The sequence below is a fragment of the Humulus lupulus genome, chromosome 1, assembly GCF_963169125.1.
Source record: "Humulus lupulus chromosome 1, drHumLupu1.1, whole genome shotgun sequence".
Classification (NCBI taxonomy): domain Eukaryota; kingdom Viridiplantae; phylum Streptophyta; class Magnoliopsida; order Rosales; family Cannabaceae; genus Humulus; species Humulus lupulus.
In genome coordinates this window covers 167,899,553-167,913,430 of record NC_084793.1, presented here as the reverse complement: position 1 = coordinate 167,913,430, position 13,878 = coordinate 167,899,553, and the positions used below count along the sequence as shown (strand labels likewise).

Genomic DNA, 13,878 nt, shown 5'->3' with positions numbered 1-13,878 from the left:
ATTAATTTATTTTAAATTAATAAATAATAAAAAATAAAATAAAAATAATAATTGATTTTAAAAAATAAAATAAATATTCTTTATTCTTTATTTTTTTCTCTCTCTCTCTCTTTCTCTCCCTCACCTTCTTCTTCTTTCCATAACATACCCAAAAAAAATTTCTCTCAGCCTCTCTATCTCTCTTTCCATCAAACAATTAAAACAAAACGCAATTATTAGCAAACAATTAAAAAAAAGAAAGTGATCGAAGAAGAAGGAAGACTGAGAATTACCTTGATAATTTCTGGCAATGAACAAAATGGTTCCAATCTCATCCCCAACAAGGCACTCAACAATTCGGGTCTGACGGAGGTGTTGAGACGTCGATTAGCCTTTCTGTAAGACAATGGTGGAGGTGAGGACCTAAACGATAAGGGTATGGCGACTGGTGTCAGGTTTGAGCTGATTGACCTTTATGAAGACATGCTTCTTCAAATCTCGCTTGGCATTGCTCTACTCCGATTATGCAACTGTCGACGTCGTCGGCATCATGACAGCCATAGCTGAAATTCTCGAGAAAGCTTAAACCTTGAGACCTCTATCCCTAACCCTAACAACCCAAATTATGGAATGAAATTTCTCTCTTTATCTCTCTCTTTGTATCTTGCAAAATATTTAGGAGACTTGAAGAAGAACCTTTATGTCTCATTCATTTTTTTCATTTTGTGGGTTAGATGTTTTGGGGAAGAAGAAGAATAAGGTGAGGGAGAGGGGGAGAAAGATCAAGAGAAAAAAAATAAAGATTTTAAATTTAATTTTTATTATTTATTAATTTAAAATCAATTAATAATATTTTTTAAAATAAATTATGAGGTGGACGAATAGTAGAGTGACATGTAGCAACTCAATCAATCCTAGGTGCATTTAACATAGATTGTAGTTACGGAAGTGGGGAAAACGTAAGGTTTGGTATTTTTGCTGACAAAAAAAAAAGATTAGATATATAAGTATATAAAACAAAAAATAATAGGCATTTATGCCATAAATATCCAATTAAAAATATAAACATTTACTTATTTTTACACATCATGGACCATTTTGCTCCAAGCCCATGTTATATGGCTAAATCCATAAGGGGGTGTTTCGTATGCAGGAATATGGAGATGGAGACGAGAATGACAATCTGAACACTTTCTCATATTTGATACTGGGTTTGAATTTTTCAAGGGGTTTTAACTTTTCTAAATTCTAGGTTCAAGTAAAATCCACATGATAAGTGGTTTTTAGATATCTAGGAATGTAAACACTTCAAAATTATTATTTATTAAAAAAAATCTTAAACTAATAATTTTTTAGTTAATGACTTGTCTTATTTTTTAAACTTATAATATAAAAACAAATATACATATATCAAACTATAAAATAATAAATAATGTTTGTTTATTTAAAGAAATTGATATGTAAAGTATTTATATCATTACTTTAGTTTAAAATAACAAATGAAGTATTATTTAAAATAACATAGGGCTATTTTTGTATTTTTAAAAATTATATTTGATTCCAGTATTTAATAACTATATTTTTTAGTTCTGTTTAAAAAAAATCATGAGTAAAATTGTTTATAAATTATAATCTAAGGAAAATTTTAATAATTTTTTAAAATGTCATTTGATGTTTATAATTATATTATTTATTATTTTGATAAAATATATTATTATATTAATTGTATGAAATTGTGAAAATTTGACAGATTCATATGCACAACCAAATACAGAAAGTGATATTCTTAGGAATCATAGATAATGTTATAGTGCACAACCAAACACAATAATGTAAGTATCTAGATTATCAGATTACCTCTTAAACTTTCTAAGTCATATGGAAATTGTAAACTTCTCATACCAAACAACCCCTAAAGGACATTTCAATAATAAAATGTTGAGTAGTGGGGGTATAAATTTGTAACGAATATTAGGTTTTAAGGCAACTATTGGTAATTGAGAGAATGCATGTTATAATGTTTTGTTTGAATGATAATATATGTCATAAATTGAACAAACAATGAAGGAGCAAGGTATGAAATGTAAGTAAGTGCAACAGACATATTAAAAGGGATCTCTCACCATTTGTTAATATTAGGGGAAAATATTAAAGTGTTTTGAAAATAACATATTGGTAGACTAGATATTTCATTTTGTTTAAAAAGACATAGACTAGATGCCAAGAAGAGACTAAAAATGGAGTGACACTTGGAAGGTATCGTAAGATTCTTATGAAGTAAAAATAGCAATGGTAAGAGAGGCTTTTGTGCTGTAATACTAATCAATGAAAATTAGGTATCACACCCAGAAAGGGACAGGAAAGTAGTAGCCTATGTTAGACAAGATTTCCAATTTGTTGTAAAGCAATATATATGAGTACAATTATTAGATACATGGATCTTGGGCCAATCAAATGCGTCGGGCATTATCTTCTCAATTTCATTTTTTTTTAAAATAATAAAAAATCAAATTTTCTTGTGGCTAAGAAATCCCCTTTCAGTTTCTCATTCTAGTACAGTTTAAATAAAAGTTGGCACGTTTGGAGTGGGATCCCCCTCCCAGAAGATGTTATTGTCTGTTATATTATGTATATGTATTGATTAATTGAGGAGCCCAGATAGATCCATTAAGGAGTCAGTCTCTTTCTCCGTCTCTCTTCATTCCCACCACCATGGGAAGCCTTTCCTGTATTCAACTTTTACATCACACTCCCGTGTACGTTCTCTCTCTCTTTCTCTCTTTTAATATAACAATAATGTTTGCAATTTGTCTGTTGATTCAATTCGATTTTAGTATTACTAGTTATAAAGACCCTCTTCCACATATGGTTCAATACATATATTGATCCTCTTTACTTCTTTTGTTTGTGTTCAAATCTCCTTGAATATATTATTTCTTCTCTGCCCTTGTCTTCTCAAGTTCTATTTGTGTTATAATTTTTGTACTAACTATATTCATAGAAATTATTTTCATTTTTACGAGATATCTTTGTATGAAAAGTTTAAATTTAAGGCACTAAGTAGAACTGATAATAATACTAATACACCAGTCCAGCTTTTAAGCCAAAACACAAACAATAAATATAATACTATCCATCTACCTTAGCAAAATGCAGCTGGATTTTGGACATAACCAAATAGTAATGTGTAATTTTCTCCAAAACTAATTATATAAATAAATAATCAAACTGTAAACCACTTTTATACTGGTAAACATAGATCAGTTCATACCAATAATTCTGGGCATATACTATGAATAGGAAACCTAAAAATAAGCACTAAATAGAGCCCATTAGGAACAACAGCTAAGAGATAATTACATCTCCTCCTGTAATATAAAAAGAAATTTGTTTTATACGGTATCTTTAATAAATTATAAAAATACGGCTTTCTCCGTCCGTGTGTATACAAATATATTGACTCTTTGTTTTATTTTTTTGTCTTAATTTTTAATAAAAATTTAGGCATATCAAATAATATAATAATAAATGCAATAATAATTATAGTTATTACCTTCAATAAAATAAAGTAGATTAATTTATTTTTATTTAAAATAAATATATTTATTAATATTAAAATGAATATTTATACAATTACTCAAAAAATAAATAAATATTTATACAAATTACAATATACTGTTAATTAAAATTAATATTAATAACTATATATTACAATATATAGTTAAAGATAATCACAATATTATTATTCTTTATAAAAATATTATATATATATTTTTTAAATCATAACTAGTCAAGTCTCAACACTCAATGTTAAACCAAAATCATAATCTGATCCAAGTTTCAAATTTTATTACAAAAATATATTTAAAGTTAAAAAATTAGTTTTGTAAATCTTTGTAATAATAGTGTTAAATAAATTTATAAAAATTTATGTAAATGTGAGTTACAAAAATAAACTTTTTAGCTGTGAAATTAGTTTTGTAAATTGTTGTTACAAAAATGTAAAACTTGTTTAAAAAAATATTGTATTTCACCACTATATTCAATAAAGTGTTTTATAAATAATGAATATCTTAAATTTATATTTTTAAGTTGTATAGCATAAATATGATGATTCATGTAATTTTTTGGTACAATATTGTAACAATATGGAAAAGTATAATATTTTTATGTATATTTTGTTTATGATTTCTTAACTATAAAATATTTTTGTAAATATTAGTTACAAAAATATATTTCTTAGTTGTAAAACTAGATTTGTAAACTATTGTTACAAAAAAAAAAAATTAGTTACGAATTTGTTTGTAAGTTTTATCTACAAAAAAACAAAAAAAATGAATAATTTTATAACTAATTTTGTAAATATTATTTATAAACACGTAATAGATATTTACAAGTCCGTAACATATATTTACTAGTTTGTAAACGTTGATCACAAAAAATTGTATTTTACAGCTTTTATTTATGATTTTGTCACTCCGTATTTACAATTTTGTCATTCCGTGTTTTTATCCAAAAATTCTGTATTTTTGTAATGTACGTATTTTTCAGATTTCTTTTAACTTGTAGTGTATTTCGGTAGATTTCCCAACAGCTAATTGGTGGTGCTTAGGTAGGGTTATCTTACTGGGCTTCCCACTTTTTATGCTTGTGTAATCACGTTACATGATTGATGGGTCGAGTGCCTAATTTGGTATTTTTAGCTTTTTGAAATTTCAAAGTTATGAATCTGTTAATCGCATATCTCTAGTTTAATAATTATTGGGAATATTGTTTTTCCATTTTTTAATTATTATTTACTTTATTTTCTTTTGTTTTTTATGTTTCGGTTTTGGGCTTCTTTTTAATTTGTTTTTTTTGCCTCTTTCAAATTGCTAGGAAATATTTACCTTTTCATGAGTTTTTTTTTTTAAATAAGAATACAACCACATAAATTCTTATATAAAAATTAATTTGTGATATTTCTAAGAGTAAGTAGTTATTATGATACTTTCAAAAATAAGTAACGCACATTGGCATTATTAAAAATTTAGAATAGGTGCTATTTTTCAAATATATCAATTTTTTGTGTGAATGATTTCGAGCCACCAAAGATATATATATATATATATATATATATATATAAAACTTGTACATATTTCGTCAAATGAGGTTTCTTCTCTCAATTGTTTTTTCATTACTATTTTTGTCCTTCATTACATTTTTAATTTTTATTCTTTATGAGCTCTTTTTGTTTCTTATCGAGCCTTTTCTTTTCAAATATTAGGTTTAGACTTTAGAAATTTAGTTAAATGATTTTTTTAAGGATTTATTAAAAAAATTGTTTCACATTATATCATAAAATTGTTTGACTATCTTGGCGATTGTTTTTGGATGATAGTTTCAAATTAACTCATGTAAAACAAACATTTATAAAATGAATAAAATAAACCTATCTTAAAGCATTTTCACCTCAAGATTATGGACTTTATGCTATGTTTGGTAGGGAGGAGAGAAAAAATAAAAGGGATAGAAAAAATGAAGGAAATAAAAGAAATGCCTTATCTCTTCTTCTTGTTTGGTGTAAGGAAAGAAAAGAAACTTGTGTTTATTTCCTTTGTTTGGTATTTGAGTTAGAATTGAGAGGAAATAAATGTTATTTTGACATTTATACCCTTATATTAGTATTTATGTATTACTCATTATTGAAAAAAATGTATTTTTGTATATTTAAAAATATATATTTTTGTCACATATAACATAAATAAAAATATTTTTTTCAAATTTATTATGAAGATAAAGTAAATAGTTGGCAATACATATAATTATAATTATAAAATAATTTATAAGGATGGTATTTGTATGTTTTATTACATATGAAATATTATTTTTCATTGTTGATAATGTGTGATTTTATAAAATTATATTTTATAGCTAAAATGATAATAATTTAATAAACCTAAGAACAAATTTAAATAAACCTAAGTAGTACTTATGTGTTGAAATATTTATATTTAAGGTAAAAAAATATAATTTAAAAATATTTATTTTAGCAATAATATATTAAAAAAATACTACTAAATTTTTTTAGTCAATTTATAAGGGGTATTATGGTCATACAAAGCCTACAACATTTTCTCTTCTATATTTTCTCTCCAATTTGGAGAGAAAATTTTTATTGTGGACCCCACCACTTTTTTTCTCTTCATTTTTCTTTCCTTTCTTATTTTCTCTCCTACCAAACCACCATTATTTTTATCTTCTCTCCAATTTTCTCTCCAAATGATTCCTTCATTCCACTTTTCTTCTTTAACAAACAAAGGCTTAGTGTGAAATGTTTTTTGTTTAGTTTGGTCATTTACTATCCTAACGATAGTCTGTGGATAGTTGAAAAGTTTACATAAATATGAAAAAGTGAAGAGAGTTCCTATATTTATGGAAAAGAAATAATTGCACAAAATATGGTAACAAATTGGGAAAAAAATTAAATATGGAAGGTCCATAAAATTAGAAAATCAATTACCATAAAAAGTTTAAAAAATTCATGCAAAAGTATTGTCGCTCACCTCTACATATTGTTCTTCTTCGTCTTCTTCTGCAATGGTGGTTCGTCGACACCTTTCCAAGTCACGGGATCGTCGTCCTTCTTCTTCTTCTATAGCGGGTAGATTTTTTTTTTTATTTTTAAGATATGGTTTGTTTGTTTGTTTTTTTGTTTTAGAATTGGTTAGCATTATGTTCTTTTTCTTCTGCAATAGTCAGATTTGGTTTTGTTTTTAGATTTAGTTTTCTTTTAGTCTTGCTAAATAACCAATTTGGTCGGCCCCTTTTCAACTATGACAATTTGGTGATATATGTTTCTTTTAGATTTAACTGTAACCAATTACCATCATGACGGGTTTATGTTTTTTTTGCTCAAATCTTATTTTAATTTTGTAAATCTTAAAGTTACCTTATTCATTTTTTTTTTAAACTTCAAGGTTGTTTTCATATTTGATTGATTTTTTAGATTTGAAATATTTTTCTTAGATGTGGCTAAGTAACTAGTTAACTTCTATTTTTTATTTGATAGGGGTAACCGGTTTCCTCCACCTTCTTCTTCTTCAAATTGTATGTTTTCATATATGTTAAATATTATAGGTTTGTTTGATTTAAACTAGTTTTTCTACTCATATTAAAGATAATTTGACCCATTTCGACCATTTTTTACTAGGGAAAAAGACGACATAAATATCCAATATTTTAGATTTGTTATAATTTACTATCAAATCTTTTTTTCTTTTTGAGAAATACCTAATGTCATGAATACCATGTTCCCGCCACTACCTCATCCGTTACCATTTCAACGTGTACATGTTTAAGGACCAAATTTATTTACTTATAAATTAATTTTAAAGAAAAAAGTTTTAAAAAAGCTTTATTAAAAAATAGGTTTAAAATTACTTTATAAGTGAATAAATCTAGTCCTTACACGTGTGCACGTTGACACGGTAACAGAGGTAGTAACAGAAACACGAATTTCATGACCTTGGGTATTTCTTTCATAAAAAAAATGGGTAGTAAATTATAACAAACCCAAAATGTTAAGTATTGATGTAGCATTTTTCCTTTTTACTATCGGTCGAATTTGTTTTGTTATGTCATAAGTCAATAAGAATGAATTAAAAAACATAAACTTTTTTTATGTTAATTAATTATTTTAGTAAGAAAATTTTATTATTAATTTTGTTGTTATATAACTTTAAGAGATTAGAAATATATATTTTTTTTAAATAGAGTTTTAATTTTATGAAAAGTAGGGTGTATAATAACTAATGTTATAAATACAATTAAGTAAAATAACTAATTTTATATTTTTTTACATCTACTCATACTTAAGCAAAGAAAAGAAATCTTGTTTAGGACATAATTTAAAAAAAAAAATATAACATCAACCATTTTTGTTCTTCAAAAGAGTTAATGTTTTACTCTTTTAAGAAGAAAAACTGTTGATGTTATATTTTCCCAGGAAACGGTAGATGTCTTATACAAACAATTCAGGAAAAATCGTAATTTTGAATAGAAAAAAACAATTGATCTCCAATTTGGTGAAATTTTCATGTTATTTTCTGAAAAAGGAATGTGCGTTATATTTTTGTAAGTGTAAGTATAACTAGATGAATGTTTTAATACTCTATTTCCTTATTATTGGAAACAGATTATTTAGTAGAAGCAACATTAGTACTGCCTTGAAGTCTGGCCGTATTCAGAGAAACAAATATTCGACGAATCTTTCCTATCCCAGCGTTGCCAGCTTCACTTCCTCATCCTTGTAATTCATTAATCCTTTCTTATAATAACATTAAAATTATGTTTGGATTATAAATTTTATTATTGATAATGACACAGATTAAATTGTTTTTTTTTTTCTTTACTTTTCTATGTTGCATATTTGGTTTGGTTTTTAGCCTTAAAATAAGTTGCTCTGCGACTCTATCAGTAACGTCAGAAGTAGAACAGCGAAGATTTGACGTGGATGAAGCAAACTTACTAATCAAGGAACTTCAAGGAGTATTCAATTCTGGAAAAACAAGGAGCTATGAGTGGAGAATTTCACAATTACAAAGTATAGCAAAGATGCTTGAAGAAAAGGAGAAAGATATCACCGAAGCTCTACATAAAGACCTTGCAAAGCCTTATCTTGAAGCCTTCATTTCAGAAGTATAATATTCATTCCTTCCCTTTGCTCATTCATTTTTATACATTTATATGCTAAACAATATTAATTACTTAATAACAAAACCAGATTTCTACAACAAAAGGCTCGTGCAAACATGCTCTACAAGAATTGAAAGAGTGGATGAAGCCAGAAAAGGTTGATATATATATATATATATATAGATATATATTTTCTTTGTGTTTATTGATATAAAGAAAGAAGGTTAAATTGAGCATAGGTGTACCGTGAATACATATACATTTTTTCAGGTGAAAACTTCAATTACAACTTATCCATCAACAGCAGAAATTGTATCAGAACCACTAGGAGTTGTGTTGGTCATCTCAACTTGGAACTTTCCTTTCTGTAAGTATAATTAAGTAAAGGACCACTTCTTTGAAAGTAGTCGTAATAAATATATACATCTGATGAGGATGATGAGTAATAATTAATTTTAATTTGGCAGTATTATCTCTTGATCCGGTCATTGGAGCTATCTGTGCTGGCAATGCGGTGGTTTTAAAGCCATCAGAAATTGCTCCAGCAACATCCTCTTTGCTTGTTAAATTGTTTGACCAATACTTAGATAACTCTGCTATAAGAGTTGTTGAGGGGGCTGTTCCAGAAACAACTGCATTGCTCCAACAAAAGTGGGATAAAATATTATATACAGGTCAGTCAGTATATATATAAATAGATAGATAGAGTAAAATTAGTTTGTACTAAAATTTATGCATCAATGATTACATGGAGTTTGACCATTAGGTTTTTTTTTTTTAATAATTTTGATAAAAAATATTTCTTATTTATTAATGACAACATACCCTTTTTCTTTTTTATTTTCCAAAATATGATATGATATGATACGATGCATGTAGGTAGTGCGAGAGTGGGGCGAATTGTGATGGCTGCGGCTGCAAAACACCTCACACCAGTGATTCTAGAACTTGGGGGGAAGTGCCCAGCTGTGGTGGATTCGAATATCGACTTACAAGTACGTTTACATAATATATATATATATATATGTATAGATATATTTCTTGTTGCATAAATTGATATACTTTCATGGTTAATTATTGTTTGTGTTTGGGATTTTCAAGGTTACTGCCAGGAGAATAGTAACAGGCAAGTGGGCTTTGAATAGTGGACAAGCTTGCATAGCTGTAGATTACATCATCACAACCAAAAGCTTTGCTCCTAAGTTGGTAGGTTTGCTTAAGAAAACTACATAGATCAAGATTCCTAAGTTTCATATATGTTAAGCATTACGTGTTGGACATCACAACACGTGAAAACGTAATTACTTTATTGATACAGAAGTAATTACACCAAGACTTGATTACAAATTTTGACCACACACTCTAGCTTACACTTTTTGGAACACTTTTAGATGCACTTTGTTTACTCACTCTTTGACTCACTTTTGGGACACTTACTTTGCTACTACCTTGGACACATATTACATTTGTATTTATAGGCTACAAAGGAAACATCTACATCTTTCTAGAATTTTCTAACTTTATAATTTATTTAACTACTTTCTTCATTTTTCTAAATATTTCTATAACTTTTTATATTGTCTAATTAGTTATAAGTTATTCAAGAACTTTCTAGAATATTCTACGTTCTTCTTAGTATATTCTAGAACATTCTAGAATTCTAGAGCATTCTAGATACGGTAATGACTTTCAACATTACGTACATAGAGAGCCACTACATTGTAATACTACTACTACTTTTTGGACACCGTACGTAGATTACATAACAAGTTTTGTAATTACAATGTTTTATTATTACCCGCATTATTCTTTTCGAAACAGATTGATGCTCTAAAAAATGGACTGAAGGAATGTTTTGGTGAAAATCCAATGGAATCAAAAGATATGTCACGTATAGTTAGCAAATCCCAATTTGCACGTTTGGTGAAACTCTTAGATGAAGATAAGGTCTCAGATAAAGTTATACTTGGAGGTCAAAGGGATGAAAACCAACTGTGAGTATAAATAAACAATTATATATATATTATTGCTATATTTAAATTACACAAATTGAAAAAAAAATTGTGTAAACATAATAATGTAATCGTCTTATTTACACACAATGTTACAGAAGGATAGCACCAACTATTTTATTAGATGTTCCACAAGATACCGAGATAATGAAGGAGGAGATATTCGGGCCACTACTCCCTATTATCACGGTGAGTATTTTCAATTGATTTTTTTTACTTATCATTATTGACCTCTATTTACCTTTACCGGGTTTTTGTATTTGTTTATTTATTTTTTTATTTTGGCTTCCATTCTATTCAGTTTCATCAAATGCCACCTCGATTAGTGAAAATATGTATTAAATATTTAAGAAAGGGAAAATTGTAATAATTTAAAATTGCGGGAACTTTCCTCTATAAACCGTACCAAATTATGCATTTTTATATAAATTATGATTCTATTTTTTTACATGACCATATTTATTGTAGTTTGAGCTAATCTCATGCATATTTTTGGGAACATTTAAATAATTTAAGTTACCCAAAACAGAGCTTTTAAACTTTCAGTACCACCATTAGTGCAATATTCCATTTAGTTCATGTTTTGGCAGTCTAACTATCTAGAGTTTTCAGAAAATATGAAGAATTGTTGCTCTAACTACAATAAACACCATCATGTAAAATTACTTGAGTTATAATTTGTTAGGTTTATAATTGGAGCATGCAGTACGGTACCAATTCATCACTGCAACCGTCCCTAAAATTGTTGGGTGACTAAATCTAGAAAATTTCTTCTTTACACTATTTTTTTATTTCAAAACTTCTTTTTATTTTTTTTAATAGTTTATAAAAAATGAATTTTATTCAACAAAATCCGTCTCTATAGTTTATGATGTTGTTTTTAACTTTTCAATTTATCTATATGAATAATTTACAATCAATATTCATGTTCACAGCATTTTTTTTTTAAATCCAAGTAACAAATGTAATTACAGTGTAAATGGTTTGTTGAAAAAATTGTTATTATTTTCATGAATGATCTATTGTTTGGATACTTTCGAATAAGCAAACATTTAGCCACTAAAGTTTACATTATATATAATAAATAAATATATGCATACATCATTGTGGAAAAGCAATTTTAGATTAATCAAGAAAAATATATTTTTGTGAGAACCTTAGAGTGTCGGGTATGACATTTCACAAAAAAAAAAAAAGAAAGAGTTTCGGGTACGACATACAATATTAGTTCATAATTTTACTATTGTTGGTCCTGGTCAAATGTATTGCCAGTGTATCCATGTTTGTAAATTTAGTGAACAGGTCGAGAGTGATTGCATGAATTCGACATCATGTTACAATATTATGATTCTAAAAGTATAGCGAGTAAAGATATTTAAAAGATGATTGTAATAAGTAACATGATTAACTATATAATTGTTCTAATGATAACTTTCTTTCGGCAGGTTGAGCAATTAGAAGAGAGTTATGATATCATAAAATCGAAACCGAAACCTCTTGTTGCATATCTTTTCACCAACAACGATCAACTGAAGCAAGATTATGTGCAAAACATATCTTCAGGAGGAATGTGCATAAATGATACAGTCATACATGTGAGTTAACTCTGGCCTCTTCATATCAATAATATTCATTCCTACCTACCTACACATGTATTTATATGAAATAATCACTAATCTTCTCATTCGAAGTGATACTAAAAGGTCACATATATATAGTATCACGCACTGTAAATGTGCAGGGTTCACTTATTAGTTAATTTATAATTTTATAGATATGAGGTTAATTATTATACACTTGTACATATAGTAACCATAATAAAATGTAAATAATTCTAATAGTATTGTATTATTTATCACTCCAGCTTACGGTTCCTGGGTTACCTTTTGGAGGAGTGGAAGAGAGTGGGATGGGTTCGTATCATGGTAAATTCTCTTTCGATGGTTTTAGTCACAAGAAGTCAGTTATGTATAGAAGTTTCGATGGTGATGCCTCTGTGAGGTACCCTCCATACACACCTCAGAAACAAAGATTGTTGAAGGCCTTGATTAGTGGTAACTTGGTTAGAATTATCCAAGCTCTAATTGGGTGGTCTACAGATGAAGAGTAATCAAGGCATTCAAATGATGTTGAATTGTCGTTAAGCTGTTTTGTATGGATTCTCAGTCATTAGAAACTCACTCTAATTTAGTAAATAAAAGATGGTATGCATAGTTGTTATTCATTGTGCGTGGCATTACTTATCACAAACCATATATAATGTGATAGATATAATATATAATGAGAGTTTTTATTGAAATGGTACTTTGTAGGAGGAAAAAAAACATTTATTAAAATCCAATTACACATTGTAAAAACTCAAGCAAACATGGGTTTTGACACAAAAAGAAAGAAAAAAAAACATAGGAAATGGAGCTTAACGAAAAGAGTAAAAATATTTTTATAACATACTATAATGTGCCCAATATGACATGATGTGACATTTATGAGTAGTTAATGATATCTAATATTACTTATTAAATAATAATAAATGAGAACTGCTTTTTAATTTTTTTTTCTTTTTTATCCCAACTTTTTAAATTAAACTACACATAAAAAAAATCACTTTATATTTTGTTGGTGGCACCTTAAGGTGGATTATACCATTAATCTTATAGATTCATACTAAATAGAAAATTCATGCACAACATGACACTATAATAAATAATAGACATTTACAGAGCTAGGTTTAAGTGGCAAGAAAATTTCAAGAGGGGCCAAATGATTTGTTTTGAACAATTTGCTTGAATCCAATTTTATTTTTCTTTGAGTTATTCTTCTCTCTCTGGAGAGGCTTTTCATTCATTTAAGTTACCACTAAAAGTTGAGTAATTTAGAAAGGAAAAAAAAAACCTTGTTTGAGCCCAGATTTTTTAGTGCTGAAAAAAAAATTATTGGACTTCCATTTCATCCACACATTCTTGTGCTCTTCTTCTATACACACTCATTCTTTAGCTATTCACACTCATTCCTCTAGTTTTTCTAGGCCACATAACACATCTTTAGTTATTCATGACTAGTATTTTGGAATTTTTTATATGCTTTAAGATTACAAAAACTTGAGACATACCATTCAAACAAGTAAAAAGCATAGATTTAGGGAGAGCTTTTGAAGGTGACTTCCTATTATAGAAAGTGTAATTGAGAGGAAATGAGCTCTTCATTGTGTTTA

At 27.5% G+C, this 13,878-nt stretch overlaps 1 protein-coding gene across 2 annotated transcripts; it reads left to right on the top strand.

Moving 5' to 3' along the window:
- Positions 1–2,565: 2,565 nt before the first annotated feature.
- Positions 2,566–12,891, top strand: LOC133800183 (aldehyde dehydrogenase family 3 member I1, chloroplastic-like). Of its 2 annotated transcripts, XM_062238140.1 has the most exons (12): positions 2,566–2,735; positions 8,156–8,269; positions 8,406–8,658; positions 8,744–8,812; positions 8,926–9,022; positions 9,123–9,329; positions 9,535–9,650; positions 9,757–9,861; positions 10,477–10,649; positions 10,766–10,856; positions 12,113–12,262; positions 12,532–12,891. In XM_062238140.1, the coding sequence occupies exons 1-12, from the start codon at positions 2,692–2,694 to the stop codon at positions 12,775–12,777; spliced, it is 1,665 nt and encodes a 554-aa protein (XP_062094124.1). In that variant the 5' UTR covers positions 2,566–2,691; the 3' UTR covers positions 12,778–12,891. The 2 variants fall into 2 exon arrangements, with proteins under 2 accessions (XP_062094124.1, XP_062094129.1); XM_062238145.1 differs by lacking the exon at positions 2,566–2,735 and having other exon boundaries at positions 8,447–8,658.
- The last annotated feature ends 987 nt before the right edge of the window (positions 12,892–13,878 follow it).

Bases quoted from the DNA above. Each gene is read 5' to 3' on its own strand.
- LOC133800183 (XM_062238140.1), top strand. From the start codon at position 2,692: ATGGGAAGCCTTTCCTGTATTCAACTTTTACATCACACTCCCGT. The intron at 2,736-8,155 runs GTACGTTCTCTC...TATTGGAAACAG, and splicing joins CTTTTACATCACACTCCCGT to ATTATTTAGTAGAAGCAACA. The intron at 12,263-12,531 runs GTGAGTTAACTC...TTATCACTCCAG, and splicing joins TAAATGATACAGTCATACAT to CTTACGGTTCCTGGGTTACC.